This window comes from Helicoverpa armigera, chromosome 3 (genome assembly GCF_030705265.1).
Source record: "Helicoverpa armigera isolate CAAS_96S chromosome 3, ASM3070526v1, whole genome shotgun sequence".
Classification (NCBI taxonomy): Eukaryota; Metazoa; Arthropoda; class Insecta; order Lepidoptera; family Noctuidae; genus Helicoverpa; species Helicoverpa armigera.
The window spans coordinates 9,374,737-9,396,377 of NC_087122.1; the positions used below are offsets into that span (position 1 = coordinate 9,374,737).

At 35.6% G+C, this 21,641-nt stretch overlaps 3 protein-coding genes across 6 annotated transcripts; all 3 read left to right on the forward strand.

Annotated features, from left to right (window-relative positions):
• The first annotated feature begins 214 nt into the window (after window positions 1-214).
• On the forward strand, window positions 215-14,227 carry LOC110378941 (glutaminase kidney isoform, mitochondrial). Of its 4 annotated transcripts, XM_049836517.2 has the most exons (11): window positions 374-536; window positions 617-697; window positions 9,049-9,101; window positions 9,373-9,469; window positions 9,545-9,902; window positions 9,987-10,139; window positions 11,718-11,998; window positions 12,084-12,392; window positions 12,480-12,634; window positions 12,810-13,176; window positions 13,770-14,227. In XM_049836517.2, exons 1-11 carry the CDS (start codon window positions 504-506, stop codon window positions 13,923-13,925), a joined length of 2,043 nt encoding a protein of 680 aa, XP_049692474.2. In that variant the 5' UTR covers window positions 374-503; the 3' UTR covers window positions 13,926-14,227. The 4 variants fall into 4 exon arrangements, with proteins under 4 accessions (XP_049692477.2, XP_049692474.2, XP_049692476.2 ...); XM_049836520.2 differs by lacking the exon at window positions 374-536 and adding an exon at window positions 215-367 and having other exon boundaries at window positions 629-697; window positions 9,373-9,902; XM_049836519.2 differs by having other exon boundaries at window positions 622-697; window positions 9,373-9,902.
• LOC110378942 (cytochrome P450 4C1) lies at window positions 4,292-8,345 on the forward strand. Its single transcript, XM_021338404.3, has 9 exons — window positions 4,292-4,496; window positions 4,802-4,911; window positions 4,990-5,080; window positions 5,299-5,481; window positions 5,998-6,389; window positions 6,519-6,587; window positions 6,730-6,898; window positions 7,321-7,500; window positions 8,162-8,345. The coding sequence occupies exons 1-9, from the start codon at window positions 4,346-4,348 to the stop codon at window positions 8,320-8,322; spliced, it is 1,506 nt and encodes a 501-aa protein (XP_021194079.3). The 5' UTR covers window positions 4,292-4,345; the 3' UTR covers window positions 8,323-8,345.
• Window positions 14,228-17,960: 3,733 nt separating the features above from the next.
• Window positions 17,961-21,636, forward strand: LOC110378914 (regulator of nonsense transcripts 3B). The gene is made up of 6 exons (XM_021338358.3): window positions 17,961-18,181; window positions 18,269-18,482; window positions 18,872-19,060; window positions 19,333-19,481; window positions 20,368-21,117; window positions 21,204-21,636. Exons 1-6 carry the CDS (start codon window positions 18,074-18,076, stop codon window positions 21,327-21,329), a joined length of 1,536 nt encoding a protein of 511 aa, XP_021194033.3. The 5' UTR covers window positions 17,961-18,073; the 3' UTR covers window positions 21,330-21,636.
• Window positions 21,637-21,641: the final 5 nt, after the last annotated feature.

Below are 21,641 nucleotides of genomic sequence, written 5' to 3' on the forward strand. Positions count from 1 at the left end.
CAATTTTATTATATCGTTATAATTTATTGCATAGGTAATCTAAATAGGTACTTAGGTTCTTATACATACTTAGATAGTTGAACTGATAAACAGGATTTTTTTTTACAAAAACTGCTAATCCGATTAGAAATTTTCTGTTATTTTGGGAAAGCTGAGTTACTATCTTTTGAGTGACTAAGTATGTTTTGTCCGGGTACGCGGAGAAGTTTCCCTGGTACGTAGGTGAAACCGCGGAGAAACAGATAGCCATGTATATTTGAAGGACTGACCCTAGAGAAGAAACTGTCAACTTTCTTGGTAAATTTTATAAAATGGTATCATCGGTTAAAAATTGGCAGCAGTCAACTGCACATTGGAATCCAACGCGGTGAGTCTCACATCCAAAATTCTTGGTTTTATATGTGTCACTTTATAAAACAAAAGAAAAGAATAATATATATTTTATACTCCCCTTTTCTTTTACTCTCTTAAATTATTCAGCGAAAAAGTGCTATAAAAATAAAATGTTAAAAGAAATGGAAAATCAGAACAAAAAGGTATATGTCTGAGTTACGTTGAATACACAGTGGTTTAAAAATGTATTCTTGTATCTAACTGGTTCTAGTTAACGACTAAGACAAGTTTTCAGGAAGTTCTGGAGGTGAATGAACCTTCTACCAGCACCCGGACTAACCGAATAGACGTTCAGAACAAACAGGTATGTACATATCTACATTAAGTTTAATGCTCCAAGCCAAACATTTCGAATAGGGTCGTAACATTTTTTGAAAATGTACTTAGTATTAATTTGAAGTCTGAAGGAACTACACCAGACTTACAATTTTGTAAAGCATCATCATCATCAGCCTTATTATCGTCTCACTGCTGGGCACAGGCCTCCTTTCACATGGAGAAGGATTGTTAATCACAACGCTTGCTCACTAAGTACTTAGTGACTTCTTAGCTAGGTTTCCTCGACTTGTTTTCCTTCACGTTTTAATCAGCCATTGGAGTCCAAGATATACATAGACACTATATAAAAAATTTAAAAGTTGTATTGGTACTTGCCTGACCTGGAATCAAACTCATTCATACTGGAGAGGTTAGTGGTTTGTGAAGCACAGTGCCATTTTTTTTTTCACATCGTTAGTTTAATTAATAGGGTGGATGTAATTGATATTAAGGTTTCGCAGTCTACTGTTAAGTGCCTTTTATAAAACTTTGGAACACACTTCTCAGCCTGTTACGCGACAAGTTTTTTACGTTGTACTTATTCCTAATTTATTAATACACAATACTCGTTTGTAATATTATATTTTTTGAGACACAAGAAGTTTATTGAAATATCCTTTTAACAATAATTTGTTATTATTTAATTTTTGATTTTAGCATCTAAGTTCTTGTTTTTTTTTTATTAATTAGCTATATTTCTCATTTACGTTACTTTTTACCGATTCAATCGCCGCGATCGATGTCAGCCTACTTACCAAAATGGACTTCTGGATCTCGCCTTCATCTCCACGTAAATTAAGAACGATTTAGTGTTTTCTAAATAGCGCACTAACTCGTTGGATATGGGCTGGCAGACCTTCTGTTACCCTTAGTATGTGGCAGGTTCGCCCACCAATCAACGACATTCGTGCAGATTGTCTATAGAAAAAAATATACCTGGCACTTTTCATGTCTGTAAAATTCGTTACCCAAACTACTAACCGAGATAAATAGGAGGAAAAGTAGTAAATAGGTGCCTACTCAGTAGGTGGCCAAAGTCCGTGTGTCCGCAAATATTATTACTATATCAAATCTTATTACTAGGTATTGGTGATTGAATGATTAAGGACCTAGTGTTAATGATAACAGTAGGCATACCGCAGTAACGTCTGGCAGCCAAGATAAGATTGCGAATTAATTTACTTTCTAGTTTTAAGTAGTTTAGAAATAAGCTGAGGTTACACCTGCGATTTGTTCTTGTCGTAATATTTTTGTCATCTTAGATTCTACATAAAAAAAGGTTGAATCTGGCAACCTTTGACTCCCCTGGTGTTGAAATCGAGATAGATTTTGACTACAATTACGGTTTCTACGATGGAGACGAAGCCCAACAAACAAAAAATCCTCTCATAGTGGCTAAAAATGCCAAAAATAATTTTCTTATAAGAGCCGTCTTAACGCTAATAAGGGTGCGTTTGGGCACAAATTACAAGAACAATAACCTCAAACCCCCCTTATATTTGCTTTATTGTCAGCTTCTTTTTCTTATATGTACTTTATTATAGCAAGCGATAAGGGAGTCAAACTAATAAAAGCAAAAGGATTTGCTCTTAAAAAGCCAACCAACCTTATACATGTTTTATAATGACGAGTAACAAGGGAGTAAAACTTATAGCGGCAAGACAAATTCTATTTTAAAGCTATTCGCCTTAAAATCAGTGTTTGAGATTCTGCAAGAAGTGTTTTGTTGAGTAATTTTTCACAGTTTGGCAGCGTCAACGAGTATTTTAAAGAAAACAAGAACCATGATTAATTGCATTTATTTTTTTAGTGTACCTGAATCCGAGAGTATATTGTGTTTGTTTATTGAGAAAACTGTGTGGGAATTCAAACGTATGATAAAATGTGGTACAAAAAGTGTAATTATATCAACGCGCCCTTGAATTTGGGTAGTTTTCACGTAAAAATGTGAATAATTATTAAGGCATGTTTTTTATAACGCTTTTACAAGGGTAATATCATTCTCACAACGTCTATTAGAAATCTATAAGATTATAAGCTCTGTAATGGCAACATTTATTCCATCTGCTATCGCCATTTTATCTACCGTTAGGGTTCCTTTCATAATTCCGTAGCTGTATTAATATTAGCTATATTACATTTTAGGTATTATCACAATGGTCGTATTTACGGAGAAGATCTCACTGTCCAAAACAAGAGTTGGCCATGGAATTTGACACATTTTATCGTACGAAGAAAATGTTTTCATTGCAAATATCAGACTTTGTCAAACATACCTTAACACTTTGTGAAAAAATAAAAGTAAAAAATAGAAGTTTTGCTACTATTCACTCTCTTGTTTTGTCAAAATTGTAAAGAGTATTTGATTTATGATCTTTATTGAAGATGAATGTGAATATTGTAATCCATAATTTTATTACACATTTCTCAATAGTAATAAAAAAATTCAATACCTAGGCAATGAAAAATAATTATTACTAGGTCAGTGTATGCAGTGGGACAGCATATAGGCTAATTAAAAAAAAAGTGTAAATAAATAGATATTTTAATAAATAGATTGTAATATTTTTAAAAGATCACTCAAAGCCATTGTGAAATATTATTTTTTACTGCCCAGTTTTTGACATCACCACCGATATCCATCTTATTCAACTCAGTTGAAAATTTATGTCTTCTTCACTACCACCACCGTTATATTCTTCTTGACTGATTTCCTGTACTTCATTGTCATCTTCCATAAAATCATTGACGGAACCCTCAAGTGATTTGTTGGTATCGGGTTTATGACTATAAGTATAAGTATTTAATGACTATGTAAGAGATTATGGATTGCGTTCATTCTTGTAAAGACCATATAAAATGCAGAATATTGTTTGTTGGGTAGACATCTTATGAAATGCTCCTACGAGTTTAAAAGCATCATAGTTAGCTTATGCATTACTATTATAAGAACAGTTAGCCAAATGAAAAGCTTTTATAGGGTTTTGAATATTATAAGGCTTAAAAGCATTGTAAATGCGCTTATGAGAATAACACATTTTCAATCCTTATTATAATCATGTAATTTGGACTTGTTATGGTTAACCCAACCAAATTATAAGAGTAAAGGTAATATTAGCCAAATCTTCTTATATTGTGCCATAATAAGGAACATTGACATTATGAAAGCGATTTTAAAGCAACTATAAGAAATTAGACCTTAAACATTTAATTTTATAAGAGTAGCTTGTTTGTTGGGAGTACAGTTCAGGGAACTCCTTAACGGTGTATGGCAGCTGCCTCGTGTTTGAGCTTATTATAGTTATTCGTATTGATGAAAATGTCCACTTGAATGGGTAGTGACAGCTATTGCTAGTCACAGAAAAACCAAAAATAAGCTTTTGGTCTAGAGGAGTGAGACTACCTACATTCTTACTTAATTTATTCAGTCAAGAAATCAGGAACGTTGTTCTTACCTTTATGAAGTGGTACCGGTATAAGTACTGAAATCCGTGATAAACCAGCATTATGAAACGTAAAAAAAATATAACTTATCAAGTGATTACTGAAACAATATAGGTATTTATATAAATAAAAGATAATTATTAATCTTCAGTTTTCACTATAGCGGCGAAGGGCGTAGACGTTTGTAAAAATGTTCTGGTTTTTATTATTTTTCGTGGGATTCCTGTGTTTGTTACACCTCTTGTTGAACTACAATGAAAGAGCGCGGTTAATTAGAAAACTGCCCGGACCAGAAGATTCTTTTATTTTAGGAAATGGTCCCGCTGTTATGTTGTCGTCAGGTACAATACTATTTTTCTTTCTTTACAATAACTTTGCACCTTTTGAAAGAGTGAAATTGAAGTCGGAAAACTATTTCCACTTTAAGACAACGGTGTAATCTACCGTCTTTAGAGAGTTGCCTAAGATCGCCAGTTATGATTTTTTTGATATTACTAATTTCACTGTTCATTCATGATTACGAACAGACTAAGTATTAAATAGTATCGGGTAGATACTTGTTTGTACAATTAAAACCTGCTTTGATGAGTTAAAACAATAATTGTGGGGTGTCCTGTTGTCATGTCGTTACTTATATTGCTTTTAGTGGAAGTTATGAAACTGGCGAGAAAATTGGCTCAAGAGAATTCAGGAATATATAGACTTTGGATGTACCCTATGGCCGCTGTATCTATTTATAATCCTGAAGATATTGAGGTAAGTACAATTAAATATGGGTATTACAAAATGATATTAAATTGTCGAAATAACTTACAAACTACTTTATATTTGCAGACTATCGTGTCAAGTATGAAGTATAATGAAAAAAGTCAAGTCTACCGGCTTCTGAAACCCTGGCTTGGGGATGGGCTTCTTCTTAGTAAAGGTACAGAGAACAGAGAGTTATAGCATTTTCATTTTGTATCAACTTGGATAGAAATTAACACCAGCCAAAATAATTAACTTGAGGTTTCTTACATTTGGCATTTGGAAAATCCTACGATTTTTTGCTGTCAACATTTCTTGCACATACATTTCGAAATGGGTACATTCACGTAATTGGTTTCGTGTTCAATACATTTATATTTAATTTTGTATATTAAGGTCAAAAATGGCAGCAAAGAAGGAAGATTCTTACGCCCACATTTCACTTCAATATTCTGAAACAGTTTTGTGAAGTAATCAGTGAAAATACTCAACGATTTGTGGAAAACCTTAAAGAGGTTTCAGGTCGACCGATAGACGTAGTACCAGTTATATCAGAATTCACTCTCAACTCTATTTGCGGTAAGTACCTAACTGCATACATTTTTTAAAATCCTTGAGGTAGGTAGCAAGAAACATAAGCTTTCTTTGTAGATGATGAAGTTTTGCGTTGTCATACATACACTCTGAAAAGTTATGCCTCACCCTCAGACGTGTAGATCGATCGCTCTTGATACAGTTATCATTGTTGCTATTTAATATGATATGACAATTGACAACATGGATAACACCTGTGTATGCTACTGGATACTGGTGCCTATGCAACAATATGTATTAAGTTCTTAATTATATAAAAGGTAATCCTAATATTAAGGTCCTGATGAAATCTGAAATAGATAAAAATATCGACATCTTTCTATTAATACTTTGTATTGTTCGTAGAAATAGAGGCATAGTAAAAATGATCAAAGAGCTATGATACTTGGCATTCATTCACTCAAAAATAGATGGTTCCTGTTACTTGAGCACTGATAGTCAGTGTCATTATATGGTATCTATAATTTTCTTTGTTTGTTTCTTATTTTTTTGTGATTTCAGAGACCGCCATGGGCACAAACTTAACCGACTACGACAAAACTGCTGCAAGTGCTTACAAAGAAGCTATACACAACTTAGGATACATATTTTACCAAAGATTCATTAAAGTATATTACTTTTTTGACTTCATATTCAATCTATCGCCGTTGAGCAAAAAACAGGACGGGTATCTCAAAACAGTACATAGTTTTACAAAGAAAGTGATTGACGAAAGGAGCGCGTACATTGAAAAACACGGAATCAAAGTACCTGATGAAAATGACGATGATGACACTTACGTGTACAAGAGTAAGAAGAAGACGGCCATGTTGGACGTGCTATTGTCTGCTAGAAAAGAAGGTCACATCAGTGATAGTGGCGTCCAAGAAGAAGTAGACACATTCATGTTTGAGGTTTGTAGTAGTAGTAGATAGTGTCGATGGCCGATAAACGAATATTTAAAATTCGTTCATTCATTGTTAAGCAATCTTTTAAGATAGGTAAACAAATACGAGTAGTAACTAGTTATATTTTGTCTGCAGGGTCATGATACTACAGCGGGTGGACTGACGTATTGTTTTATGCTGTTAGCAAACCACAAGGAGGCTCAGGTTGGTTGCTTTATAGGTTACGAACTCTTAAAACGTTCATAGAGAGAACCAAAATCTAATCGGGTTTGGACTGGATTCTAAATAAATAAATAAAATATTACTGCTCATTTCATGATGGGAAATTATTAAATATTTGTTACAGGATAAAATTCTTGAAGAATTGAAGGAAATTTTGGGAGATGATAAACGTCCTATTACGATGGAAGACTTGCCTAAGATGAAATACTTAGAGCGATGCATTAAAGAATCGTTAAGGCTCTTCCCTCCTGTACATTTCATCAGCAGAAGTTTAAATGAAACTGTCACACTAAGTAAGTAGGATTTGTATTTTTTTTATCATCTATTTTTTCAGTCGTCAGGGCCAATAATAATTATTTACTTATTGTTTCCTGTTTGTATATTATATTATATAATGGAACCCTTCATACGCGTTGCGCAAGTCTGACTCGCGTTTGGCCAGTTTTATTTCAGTATCATAGTACAACCACTGTTCCATGCTAAAATCAGAGTTCATTGTAACAAAGTACATACTTACGATGAAATTAATAGATAATTTGCTTGCGCAAAGTTTTGTTGATAAATCAATATGTATTATCTAATCGGCCCATTAATGAACAAAACGCGTTAATACGTGATTAAACAAATTAGTGGGCTACTTACTACTGTAATTTAAAATGAACACCTGTGAGTCCTATTTTAGGTTAGTACCTATAACATTTTACTAATATTTTAGGTAATTATAAAATTCCGGCGGGAACATTCTGCCACATCCAGATTTACGACCTTCATCGTCGCGCAGATCTGTTCAAGAACCCAACAGCCTTCGACCCTGATAGGTTCCTGCCAGAAAACAGCGTGGGGAGACACCCTTATGCCTACATACCTTTCAGTGCTGGACCTAGAAATTGTATAGGTAAAGGCCTTTTTAACATGCTCTTGAGCTCACCTGGTGGTAGTAGATTGGTCGGGATACAGCACTCTTCTCTAGAAGTGCCCACACTTTCACCCTTAATTTATGAGTTGATGGAAAAGTAAAAGGAAGAGAATCAATGTTCTATGTACAAGTAGGTATGACACGAATATTCTAAGTAAAGCAATTGGAACATTTCATATGATAAATCGTAATCTACAACTGTTACGCACACGACAAATCGGGTTACGACGGGTTATCAGATTTCATATCGAGATGTTCTTTTTTATGCATTTATCGGGTGTTTAACACCTGATTAATCCAAATACCGTTCCAATAATTATCAGTCTGCACTATTGGTAGGTTACTACCTACAACAAAGGACAATTATCTATATCTGTATGTAGGCACCTACTTTTTAAAATAAATACTTATTGGTATTCGGTTGTACCTATCCGGTAAGACTGAAAGCCGACCCCAACAAAGTTAGGAGAAGGATAGGCAAATGATGAGATGATATTTCTTTGTTCGTTTGTTTGTACCCTTAATTCTTCAAAATTAATGAACTATCCTAAAGCTACACTATACCCGGTGACATAAGCTCTACGGGGCGCGCCCATAACCGTGGGAAACAGCTAATACAAACTAAAACGTAATATTTCAGGTCAAAAGTTCGCCATGATGGAGATGAAAATAGCCGTAGCGGAGGTATTGAGAGAGTTCGAGCTGCAGCCGGTCACGCGACCCTCAGATATACGCATGATCGCCGATGCCGTCTTCAGGAACCAGGGACCTGTCGAAGTCACTTTCGTTAAAAGACAATAAACATATTTTTAGAATGAATAAAATGCTTTTTTTAGGAATCTCCCTGAGTGCCTTGTGGTTTGTGTTCAGGACCTTTTGGTAGAGATGTTGCTACGCGTAAAATGATAAAACTTGAAGCAAAGTACCAATCTTAAATATGAATTAAACCTGTTATCCAGTATCCAGTTATACTGTAGTAGTATCAGTTAGTAGGTACTATCTGTGCTACTATCAAAGTCCACCTTGGTTGCAATTAATTGTATTTGTTCGTAGGTACAGTTTTAAAAGATATCTATCTACGTCTGATATGAGTAGCAAGCGATATTCGTAATAAAATCACATGCGAGACTTGGTGATAAGATTTTGCTTAAACCAATACTACGTAGGGGTTATCCTTATTAATTTAAGAGAGCCAGTTTTTAATTTTCTTTCTATTTACTGCTCATAACTGTAAGTAAATATTTTTGTATTTTTCTTTGTCTGCTCACGTTTTGTAAAAATATAAAAAATACTTTAAATAAAGTAAGTCGCAGTTTGGGCAGACCCCTGACTTGATAGACGGACAATCTGAAAATAGTGAATGCTGGTTGCTGAAAATCAAGCAAAGTGGCGAATCTTGGAGGAGGTTTTTGTTGTCCAGCAGTGTAGTTCTCCTCATCAACCATCAAATCATCACGTGTTTTATTCAGCAACTACTTATGTAGTAATAAAATAACTCTAAATAAATTCAGCATACTTTCCTTTCAGAAATGGCGCAATTCTGCATCCAACTTCTATGCAGTACAGTCTATGGACCTGCTGTAAGTAAAAGTAATGTCTCTGGGTCAATGCAGACACGGTGTCAATTGCTCACATTAATTTATTTATGTTATGGACCGAGAGAGTAATGCCCAGGCATTATAAATAATATCTAACTCTATCGGGCACAGAGGATAAATGACTATCAATAAAAATCTGGGCTGATATCTACTTACTTATTTTTAAACCATATTTCATGGCGCTGAGTTTAAATTAAACAATAAAATATGTATGATAACATTGATAACTAATCAGCTTTCTGTAAACCGACAGACTTCAGCAAGGTTCTCACAAAAACGCCGGCGATGTCCTATTTGACATGTTCAAAAATGAAGTAACAGGACTTGTGCCAATCGGAAAATTTTTGGCCGTAAGTACCTACAAGCTACGTTCTCTTTTCCACATGAAATTAAAAACATTATCAAAACGATTTACCCGTCTACAGGCTCTGAGGACAACCGGCATTAGAAAAAATGACGCTCGTGTCAAAGATATTATGCAAAATTTATACATAGTGCACAGAGATTCCAATTTCGAAGGTACCCCGGAAACACTAAAACTAGACAGGGAAACTTTTAATGGAGTAATTAAGCCTAACATCGTTCTGATAACGAAGGCTTTCCGCAGTCACTTTGTAATTCCAGACTTCCAAGACTTTATAAAAGACATAGAAGAAATGTATTGGGCTGCTAAAAGTAACTACAAAGGAAAAATAGCTAGTTACATACCGCAGCTGGCTAGGGCCAGCGTAGAGAGCTGGGGAGTGAGCGTTTGCACTATCGATGGACAACGATTTTCCATCGGTGAGATCTCGATAAATTTCAAAAATTTTATATTTATTCCTCGTGTTAAAAAAAAAAACATTTTTAATGCCCCTTACCATTTAGGTGACGTGAACGTTCCGTTCACTATACAATCGTGCAGCAAACCGCTCACATACGCTATGGCTCTCGAGACTCTGGGAGCCGAACTGGTACACAAATATGTTGGCACAGAGCCCAGTGGCCGCAACTTCAATGAACTCGTTCTAGACTATAACAGTACGTACCAACAACTGCCATACATAGCTACACTCTCTGCGCTGAACATTCACTAACATGTCTCCGGGTACGGGAGGAAGTTTCCCGGGAAACCGGGTGATTAGACAAAATTTAGCAATTCTCCAAAATTCAATTTTAGAACACACTCTTACATGCTTGGCTAACCCTTTTGATGCTTCAGTGACATACTCCAGTTATTAAGACATTCTGAAACATAAAGACCTTAAAACCGAAGTTCCCAAAAAGCGGAGGTTCTCAATACGACCATATTTTTTTGTATGTTTGTTACGCGATTACTCCGCCATTTATTAATCAATTTTGTTAGATAGGGTATACTTCCTTCCATCATTAGATCAGGATCTGATGATGGAAACCCTGAGAAATCGAAGGCAACCTTCGAAAGATGTAATAGGGTAAAACCTTGACACTCAGGTGTATGCCTGATATCACTACCTATTCAACAGTTTAATTTGGAGCAGACCTGATGATGGAGACCAGAGAAGGTCGAGGGAACTCGACAACTGAATATACAATGTGTCCCGGGGATAAGTGACCGCCCGAAATTTTTTGAATATTTGTACAAAATTAAGGATAATTTCATTTATATTTTTGAAAAAAATCATTAAAAAAATTTTATTGTCAGGCCTGTTAATAACAGGCTTTGCTCTTTTTTTTCAAATTTCAACTGACTGTATTTTTGCATTTGTTTGAAATAGCAGCAAACATTGCTGTGAACTATTGTAGGAAATATCATGTAGTTTATTAATAAATTAAAAGAAAGTGATATTAAGGGGGCATTTATTGGACTTATTTTGAAAAAACTGAAAAAAAGGCGTTATTTTCTTTGAATTTTTATTTTCTTTTTTTTCTAATAAATGTTTTATTACATTTTTGTTATGTTTGATAATTTTAATTGATAAACTATGATGTCGGCTAGTCAATAAAGAAAAAAGAATTTAAAAAGATGTAAAAACTTAGGAAATATCTTAAAAAAACTGCAGCACGTCACAGTATTTACTAAAAATCATTAAAAAAAACCAAAGGCGGTAAGTCAAAAATATAAAGGAAATTATCCTTAATTTTGTACAAATATTCAAAAAATTTCGGGCGGTCACTTATCCCCGGGACACATTGTATATATAAAATATGCTATTTTACTTAAGCGACATACGATTCACATCCGACTGAGATCCAATCTATTCAATTTAGCTATTTTTTGTTTGAAATAAAAGTTTTTATCCTTTTCTGTCATTTTATAATGAATCATTTTGTCTACAAAATGTTTTTTTACGATTGCAATATGATTGTAGAGCAAACTACCGTATAGACCAAAATCACCAAAATAGCAGACCAATCGAATGTCATTGGAATACGATTGGTCTTTTATTAGTATCAGAATGCCCGATATGGTTAAAACTGCTATTGCGATTCAATTTCTATTCAATTTTGAAATTATTATTAGAATCGGGCCCCAGTTATGCGGATAGTCACAACTATTTGTATGTGAAAAAGTTTGTTATTTGCAAAAGCGTTTATATCATAACAATACGTATAAACTAGTATATAAAAAAATTACAGTGAAGCCGCACAACCCAATGATCAATGCAGGAGCAATTCTAGTGTGCTCATTACTGAAGACCTTGGACAGGCCCGACATGTCCTCCGCTGAAAAGTTTGATCATGTCATATCATTCTTTAGCCGACTGGCTGGCAACGAACCCCTGGGCTTTAACAATGCAGTATTTTTGTCTGAACGCGAAGGTGCTGACAGAAACTATGCGCTTGGCTTCTACATGAGAGAACATAAATGTTTCCCAGAAAAAGCTAATTTCCGAGAATGTATGGACTTCTATTTCCAAGTGTGTACCATTTGCAATTCTTTCAAAATAAATGCATGTGCCTTCTACCAAAGAATTTAATTAATGTGTATTTTCCTAATTACAGTGTTGCGCGTTGGAAGCCAACTGCGACATTATGGCAATTGTGTCTTCCACCTTTGCAAATGGAGGTATCTGCCCTATCACTGATGAAAAAGTTCTTCGGAACAGCACCGTACGCAACGTGCTATCTCTAATGCATAGCTGTGGCATGTACGACTATTCAGGAGAATTCGCGTTCAAAGTAGGACTTCCAGCGAAGTCTGGAGTGTCTGGAGCTATGCTCATAGTTGTTCCTAATGTTATGGGCATCTGCACATGGTCCCCACCGCTGGATTCTATAGGAAACAGCTGCCGAGGCTTGCAATTCTGTGATGTAATTCTATTTAGTTCAATTTAGTTAGGTAATTCTCACGCTTAAACTCTCGGCATAATTCTGATAAAAACGCACACTTTTCTTCAGGACTTGATCAAGAGGTTCAATTTCCACAAGTACGACAACATTCGTTACGCGAGCCACAAGAAAGATCCTCGTCGGTACAAGTTCGAGTCTATTGGCCTCAACATCGTCAATCTCTTGTTCTCTGCTGCGAGTGGGGATCTCAGCGCACTGAGGAGGTATTCAACATCAAACCACCAGTATTAAAGAAAAGTAGTAGTATTAGGTAGTTTTATATATACATAAATTGATAAATCATTTCGCTAGAATATATCGCAAAAGTTGCTTTTCACGACTTAACTTTTTCCAGCACCAGGACTGTCCATAAATATGTAAAATCTTATCGCGTTTCAGGCACCACCTCTCAGGCATGGACATGACTCTGGCGGATTACGAAGGTCGTACCGCGCTACATCTGGCTGCAGCGGAGGGCCACCTCTCCTGCGTAGTCTTTCTCCTTGTTCAGTGTGGAGTCCCGCACGACCCTCGCGACCGCTGGGGCAAGCGCCCACTGGATGAGGCCGAAACATTCAGGCACCCCGAAGTAGTCAAGTATCTGAAGGAGTGGGGGGCCACGCACTCTTCTGACAAGTCAGATCATGAAAACACGAGACCACCCACCGTTGATGACATTTTAATAGCTCACCCAGACGCCAATGACGCGACAAAGGACCCGAGCATCATAGCAATCGTCTCCAAGTTTGAAGAAGACAAAGAAAAGGTAATCGACTAGGATGTAATGAGATGTTGGCGTGACTATGTTGTCACTTTTAATTACTTTTGAGAGGCGATACAGTATCGTTTTAAGTACCTATATGAAAATGATTCAACTAAGTATATGAATACGAAAATATTAGGTACCTACCGTATATTTTGCGGCATTCGATACTCTCTCGAGTTGACTTTGGTAGAAAACAAAATTTACCCGTATATGTTGATCCCTATATCTAAATTAAGTAGAAAAATAGAAATTCACGTTTGGACAGCTTTTCTTGTGAAGAATCATATATTTTTTTATATATAAAACTAAAATAGTATCTTACGTCCATATCAACATAAGAAATTCATATATGAAATGGAGCTTTGTTATATATGTGTATAGTGTAGGTAGAGATTAAGCTTGACCAAGTTGATTCAGCACTGAGCTCAAAGTTTGATGATGTGAAACGCAATATCTTGAGAAAGAATCAGTATGAGGAAGAGATTCATAGAAAAATAAAGTCGGTTTACTGAGAAGACTGGGAAAGTTACCTACATCTGTACCTACTTTAATATAATAAAATGGATTTTCTTTCGTTTGTTTTTACCCTTAAGGCTCGAAAACTACTAATCCGATATGGAAACTTGGAAAAAATATCAAACACTTTTGGGAAGTTACGAGTCAATCCACGAGTAACTAAGGCTATATTTTATTCCGGTATGGGAAGAACGTGGAACTCACGGGACGAAGGTGAAACCGCGGATAAGTAGCGGATATTTTAAGTATATAGTATAGATAGAACATTGCACAATGCAAAATGAATATTATTGGTAAAATATACAGTGTGTACTTACTCAGTAGTAAGTTTCAGAAACTTTGTTTAATAGCATAATATCATAAGGTAGGTAACTAATCCATCTGTTTACAAAATCTCTATTCAAGGTTAATCTGATTCTTGGAGATTATAACTATTTTTATTAACATTCCATTTTTGATACTAATAAATTATGATAAATGCTGTAAGTATATATTGTTTTCCGAATGTTTGTCAAATAAATATATTGTTGACTTATGCCTTGTTTTGTTGGATAAAGTCATATAATCTTAAAATACAGTAGGTAGAATTTGACGTTAAATAACTGATTCGCTTTTCTGTTGTTCCGTTATCGTCGTAAAGAATTGAGAGAAGAAAGCTGGAAGTAATGAATGGCCACCGTGAATTTTATTATTTACCTACTAAGTACTCATATTTACCGACCTTTTGTTGATCGACTAGTTTAGAATATGAACGCTGTAAACATTTGTTCGAGAATAGGAAGATAACAGAGGCGATAGTTATCAGGATGGATTTACAGCCACTTTCTTCTTCAAAAGTCAAAAGTAATGTCAAAAGTAAAACTAACGGTCGAATTCGTTTTTTCAAGGCTAAAGTGACAGCAAAACTAATAGATAAAATAGTGAAAAACTAAATTGACCGTTACTTTTACTTTTTGACATTAGGCTAGCCGCTGATTGCAACTTTTCGTCACCGTGACCTTTTGTCACTTAGTCAAGTGCAATGAAAACTATACTGAGTGCGCTTATTATGGTGACGTGACAATACGGTGACAAAATATAGTTGCAGCAGCAGGCAATGCCGGAGTGACGTGACTGTCACTCGTCCTGTACATTACAATGGGAGTCCGCTCACTGGTGACTTTTTGTCACTCAACCGGCATACAAAAAATGAACGCGATTTGTCGCCCAAGAACAGATTCTGTGAGCGCATCGTGGGCAAAAAGTCCTTACTTTAGCTTTTACTTTTGATGAAGAAACTGGCTGTTAATGAGTATAAATGCAACGTTAACTGCGCCTATAGTAACCGTTCACCTTTAGGTTCACAATAACCTACCGACGAACATCCTAACACAGTTAGCAATTTTCGGGTAAGTCAAGTGATATCCGAAGAGTTTTTATTTCTATTTCAGAGACAAAACTACAAAGCTAGTACACCTACACATGTACTTTCTACAAACAAGCTGTTTTCCCGCGGTTTCACTCGCGTCCCGTGGGAACTACTGCCTGTACCCAAATCAAATATAACCTATGCTACTCAGAGATAATGAAGTGTCCCAACAATGAAAGGATTTTTCAAATCGGTTCAGTAGTTTCGGGCCCTATAGGGTACAAACAAACAAAAATTGTTTCCTCTGTACTAGTATGTCTTCAACAACATTCACATAACATTTGACTGTCAACTCATCACTCAACAAATTACATGCACATTTTTATTCTATTTACTTTGATTTTTTTTAATTTTTACATATTTTATTTTTTTCTTTGTGTTAATCAACATAATTTAATGTGATTAGGTACAACACATCATGTATTTATTATGATTAATGACCAACATGCTAAGAAAAGCTTGTTAAAAATTTACCATCGTAATACGATAATAGGAAAACATAGGTGCACATAAACTGATAAAACAACCATATTTACACAACAAAATGTATTGATTTTAACACTACAAACTACATACTAAATAACATTACTTTTCACTAATAGCAGAAGCTCTCACCGGAGTTGATATTACTCCTAGAAGCCTGCAATCTGCTTCTAATAGAGTTAGATCTGTGGACGAGCCGAGGAACCGTGAAGATAGTTCCAAGTCCTTGATCTGTATTCTTACTCTGGCTCCTCGTACATATTCATCACCCCTGAGTGTTGGCCGAGTGCACACGCAGTGGAACTTCCAACCAAAGTCAATGTACAAGTCATCTTCTACCACATGGAATATTTTACCTATTACCACTTTGTTGGTGGGATCGCCAAGCTGAAAATAAAAATTCAGATTATTTGTTTAAACTTGCAAGCCAAAAGTGCAAAAAAATAAAATTTTGAACATCAATATTTACAAAAGCCAACCCCCAAAATGACAACCATTCACCACTTCATCATCATCATCCTCCGAGCCTTTTTCCCAACTATGTTGGGGTCGGCTTCCAGTCTAACCGGATTCAGCTGAGTACCAGTGCTTTACAAGAAGCGACTGCCTATCTGACCTCCTCAACCCAGTTACCTGGGCAACCCAATACCACTTGGTAAGACTGGTGTCAGACTTACTTACTACCCGTAACGACTGCCAAGGATGTTCAGTGACAGCCGGGACCTACAGTTTAACGTGTCTAAGATATACCTAGAAAGTACATACAAACATAGAAAAGTTGCATTGGTACTTGCCTGACCTGGGATCGAACCCGCGCCCTCATACTTGAGAGGTTGGTCCTTTACCCACTAGGCCACCACCGCATCACGACCCTTCACCACTTCTTATGTGTTTTTATTGGGTGGCAAAAGTAGGGTAACAAACTTGCTCGCAGCACATGTCCTTCTTTAGATTATTACAACAACTTATGTCATTTCTAAGTATATCTTGGAGACTGAGTTTCAGACATGTTAAACTGTGGGTCCCGGATTTCATTTAACATTTAATCGTCGCAGTTGCTACAGGTAGTCAGAAGCCATAAAGTTTGACACCAGTCTTACCTAGAGGAAGACTCCGGGTTGATGGTAAACATCAAACTGATGAACTTCACAGTATTTTGGTTACACATGACTACTTAATCCGTCACTGGGAAGTAGTTCCCGCAGGAAGTATATGAAAACACTGGCGGAAGCTACTATTAGATAAAGTACTACAATTTAATAGTTATAGTTTAAGAGAAGGCTAACTTACGTCCATTAATTTTGAATTTCGGAGTAGTGAAGCAAATGTAAAATTTTGCTCCTTGTCCTCAGTGTCTAGTATCTGTGATTGTTTTTCAAAGGCTTTAGCAAAACCGCTAACTTTAATAGCAGCGGGGTCAGTACCCGAAATGTCTTTTTCGCCTTTATTTTCAGGGGGGACGCAAAATGTTCGTGAACTTATAGCAAAATTTGCTCTCCATAATTGTCTCGATAGTCTGGTTGTGGGTAGCATGATTACTTTAGTAAATAATTTATATTCAGCCTATTTATTTCAAGTAATCTAAATTTGCGGATCGCACAGCACAAACATAACCTCAACGAGTCAAATTTCTTATTTTGACATATATATTATATAGTGTTGTCCTCCCTCCCCAGAGTAAAAATTCATGGTAATCTTGGTATTGTTTGACTGTTAGCTCAAGACGAGTATGTAGAAAATCCTTATCAACAATAGTCACATCAGCCGGGGGTGGTATCTCTATTTATTTTGTCCTCTTACTCTTTGACATGGTACCTATGTACTCTTTAGTGCCTAATAAAAATTAATAAAATCGTGCCTTATATTACTGTGGATAGAATATTAAATTAAGGGGCCATCAGCAGGGACACTCTCCTTAACACCATCCTGATGATCACATTTTGTTTTCTTAATTATTATTCCTCAAATACACCTGTATGTACATAAAAAAAAATCTAATGGATTTTTATTCCTTGCTTTTCAGTGTGAATGTGAATGTCCATGAATGTGGTTATCCAAAATCACATGCTCAAAATGTCCAGTAAGTTCTGATCAACATTAAAACAATACATACGCTCAAATACGAAGCATTTGTCGTGCGCAACATGTTCCGAGCGGAAAAAGTCTGTTGCACGGTTCCAGCCGGGGCGCCTTGTAACTGTCGATGATTTGGTTGTTTACTAAACGTTGTCGCTCGTAAAAACCTAGCTGAAAATGCGCTAATGTGAAAGTGCTATTATTCTTGGTTCTTTATGCATTATCAATTAATCGACTAAACTATGTATAGACTGAATGAAGAAATACCTGTGCTTCAAATTTGACAGCAATTAAAAACATCGAAACTACCCACTACCAAGTAAATGTCAAAAAAATTACACACGACACACGGTTTTTTGATAATGTTGAGCGATTGCCTAAAAAGTTGAGGGATTTAATCAATTAAATTGTATAATGACTGAAGATCAAGATGCTAAAGAGTCACAGTCAGATTCGGGCAGTAAAACATTTATTAATAAGAACAAGGACAAGAAAACAAAAACCCAACGGCCGCTGACCAAAGTGACTATTTGCTTACATTGGAAATTGTTGTCTGTAAATACAATCGTTTATTACAAAGGAATTTGATGTAGTGTATCTTTGTTTCAGATAATTCTTCGGCGTCTGCCGCCTACTATGACTGAGGAAGCATTCTTGGAGCAGGTTTCACCAATACCTGAACATGACCATTTCTATTTTGCCAAGCCAGATCCTTCGCTTGGCAATAACCTATATTCCAGAGCTTACATAAACTTTGTTAACGTTGACGATATTTACTTGTTTAGAGATAAATTTGATGGATATGTGTTTCTTGATGAAAAAGGTAAGGATATTCACATTGATTGTAAATGTGAATTGTTATTATAAACAAGTTTGCATGTTATTGACTCAGTTGTTGAGGTATTTATTGGTTTCCCCTTTACATTGCAAATGTTGGCCAAGTGAGTTTCTAAATAATTAAGTAATTGTAGATCATTTTTATCTCATTATTTACACTTAAGTTGAAAAGTAATAAAAAGAGAAAGTTTGCTTACATTACAAACAAGTTTCTATCCTGTTGATTACACAAACATTTGCTACTACTTACTATTTTGATTACAAGTCCAATATTTTTGTACAAAACTGCTTACCTCCATTATATTACTGATGTTAATCAACATATTTTTTATTAAACTGCAGAGAAATTAAAATTGGCCAAATTTGATGTTACAGGTGTGGAATATGTGGGAATAGTGGAATATGCACCGTTCCAGAGAATACCTAAGAAGAAAAAGAAGAAAGATCCAAAGTGTGCCACCATAGAGTCCGACCCAATCTATCAAGACTTTGTTGAAGGTCTCAAAAAGGACCCGGACACTGAAAATCAACCTAAGCTTGAGTATTCTTATCCAGTTAATGATGGTAACTATTTGAATGTTGTTCTATTAATTATATTTCAAAGAATAAAAATGAAAGGCAAATTATATATCTAGTAAGCTTTGCAAAGTATTCTCACAGAACAACAAAAATTATAAAATAATGTTTCCCAAGTATTATAATGATAGATCAGCCAGTAGAAGCTTAATTCTTAACTTCGGCTGTAACTTTTCTATACAATACATATTCTTTTCGTTCTCAATGAAGCTTGGGTACACGTAATGTTGATTAATGATGATTTTACATATTAATTTCAGCAAATGACAAGAAGGTACAATCCACTCCTTTGCTTGAATACCTGGCCGCTCGCAAACAAGATAAGAGGGGGCGAGACGAGCGCCGCAGGAGGGAGAATGACAAGAGGAAAATGAGAATTGAAAGGAAAACCAAAGAAAACCCCATTAAGGTAAATTAACATATTGTACACTGTATAAAGCAAAATATGTATAATTTTAGAAGTCAGTCACGGAACTACAAATTGAATGGACAGGATACTTCAGAGCTTAATTGTGTAGAGATGAAAATCCTACATGATGTGAATATTACCAACATTAGGTCCCTTGATTTCTTTTAGATATTGGTTAATTTCTGAATACTTTATTTTATTATTTCTTTAGAGACCTGGTGATATATCTGAAGATGAGAACTTTAATGACAACACAGATTACTATGATAATAAGTACAACAATCACAGCTTTTGGTATGGAGAACAAAGAATATATCATAAAAGCAAAGTGAAATGTGGTGTTACTAAATCAGAATTGAAAAGTAGTCATGGTTCTGACGAGTTTATCAGTACAGACTCTGATTGGGACAGTCACTTCCCCGCTCTGTCTACAAAAACCCACAACACGTTTACGTTAACATCGGGTAAATTCTGTGATAAAAAAGAATCACAAGAGGGTAGCCAGAAAAGTGGTGGTGACACTTGTTTTAAGGTTCCCAGTATTCTATTGAAATCTATAATTGTTAATGTTGTTTGAAATTCTGATATTGTTGCTGTAGCCCGGTCGATTGTAGATGGTACTTGTGATTGATTGTAATTTGTCGTGCGTTTGGTTTCATAAAATTTAAACTCCATTAAAGTACCTTAAATGTAAGTCTCACTGTAAGTATACTTGTAGCCATAGTTTTAGTCAGGTCATTACTTATACGAGTTATAGCCTATTAGAGAGTTTTATTTAAAACTCAATACTACAGTATACTCGGATCAGTTCATTTATAAAACTTTCACCATTCGTTGTAAAGAGAACATATTGATTTATTCTTATTTTAATATTTTGTCATTTCAGGAAGAAGAAATCGGAGAGGGTGAGGTTAAAAAAATTAAATCCAGGGAATGGGAAAAGGAGAAGGCAAGTGACGCACGAGATGACCAGGTGAAGTCTGATAGCAAAGATGGATCTGTTTTTGAATCTAAATCATTTAGAGACCAGAGGAAAACTGGGGTTAATGTTTTAAGTGACAAGAAGAAGAAACTTGAGACTGATAAAAAGGACGGGCCTATCAGAGACGATGATCAGGGTGACGATTCTGACAAGGGGTACAAAAAGGATAAACGGGAGAAGTATAAAGACCCGCTTCGTGAGCAAAAGAGTAAAAAGTACAGTGACACTAGAAAAGAGAGAATCAAAAATGAATTTGGGAAATCAGACAAACAATCAGCTATCAATAAAATCATGTCATCTGACAGCAAAGTGAAGTCGATAAACCACGACGATATCAAACCATTTACTCAACTGCCGCACGTAAAGACTGATGACTTGACTAAAATCATTGAGGGTATGGATAAGAAAGTTAAGCTAAATGATAGTAGTAAAGATTCTAATGACGAAGCAATCACTAAGAACTCATCTGTTGGTGTGTCAAAGATGAGGAGAAACAGTTTGGAGTCAGGAGAGCTGCCGGTCAAGGATGACATGGTGTTGAAGAGGCAGAACTCTCTTGATGACAGAAGTAAATCAACAGACAGAGAGGGTTCAGAGGAAAAAGAGAAGAGTGAAAGTGGAGATCGACGTACTGAAAGGAGAATTAGGAATAAGGTAAGTAACATAGTTGTTTTTTTTTTCTAAAACGTGTACTTTTGTATATTTTTTAAAATACTAATGAATTCTGCTATTTTTACTAGGATCGTCCGAGCCTCGTAATCTACCAGCCAGGCATGGGCAAGTTTAGTAAACAGCGTCTCGCGAAGGAGAAAGACACACAGCCGCCAACCAAATCTGTTAACGATAGTGAAAAGAAAGACACCTGAAATTAATGTCAAATTACCCTAAACTTGGACAACATTCAACGGAATTACCCTGAAGCTGGCATCCAACACGTGTCCTGGCAGACTCAGTAGATGAGGACATTTGAATGTGCCAACTGAAGGAACCACTGCTCGTGTTTACTCAGCTGTTGTTTTTATTGATTTGTTTAGTTTACATACATTTCGATTGAGTTGGAGATGTTTTAACACAAAAAAATCAACATAGCATTTAATGCAACATATTTTTAGCTTGTGACGATTTAATTCAGTTTGTTAATTTCATTTAAATATAATTAATTTTTGAAATGGGGCACC

Excerpts from the sequence above, each read along its gene's own strand:
- LOC110378941 (XM_049836517.2), top strand. The coding sequence starts at position 504 with ATGTTAAAAGAAATGGAAAATCAGAACAAAAAG. Across the intron at positions 537-616 it reads TGGAAAATCAGAACAAAAAG|ACAAGTTTTCAGGAAGTTCT; the intron begins GTATATGTCTGA and ends TTAACGACTAAG. Across the intron at positions 9,470-9,544 it reads CAATCGGAAAATTTTTGGCC|GCTCTGAGGACAACCGGCAT; the intron begins GTAAGTACCTAC and ends ACCCGTCTACAG.
- LOC110378942 (XM_021338404.3), top strand. The coding sequence starts at position 4,346 with ATGTTCTGGTTTTTATTATTTTTCGTGGGATTCCTGTGTTTGTTACAC. Across the intron at positions 5,482-5,997 it reads CACTCTCAACTCTATTTGCG|AGACCGCCATGGGCACAAAC; the intron begins GTAAGTACCTAA and ends TTGTGATTTCAG. Across the intron at positions 6,588-6,729 it reads CAAACCACAAGGAGGCTCAG|GATAAAATTCTTGAAGAATT; the intron begins GTTGGTTGCTTT and ends TATTTGTTACAG.
- LOC110378914 (XM_021338358.3), top strand. The coding sequence starts at position 18,074 with ATGACTGAAGATCAAGATGCTAAAGAGTCACAGTCAGATTCGGGCAGT. Across the intron at positions 18,483-18,871 it reads TGTGTTTCTTGATGAAAAAG|GTGTGGAATATGTGGGAATA; the intron begins GTAAGGATATTC and ends TTGATGTTACAG. Across the intron at positions 19,061-19,332 it reads TTCTTATCCAGTTAATGATG|CAAATGACAAGAAGGTACAA; the intron begins GTAACTATTTGA and ends TATTAATTTCAG.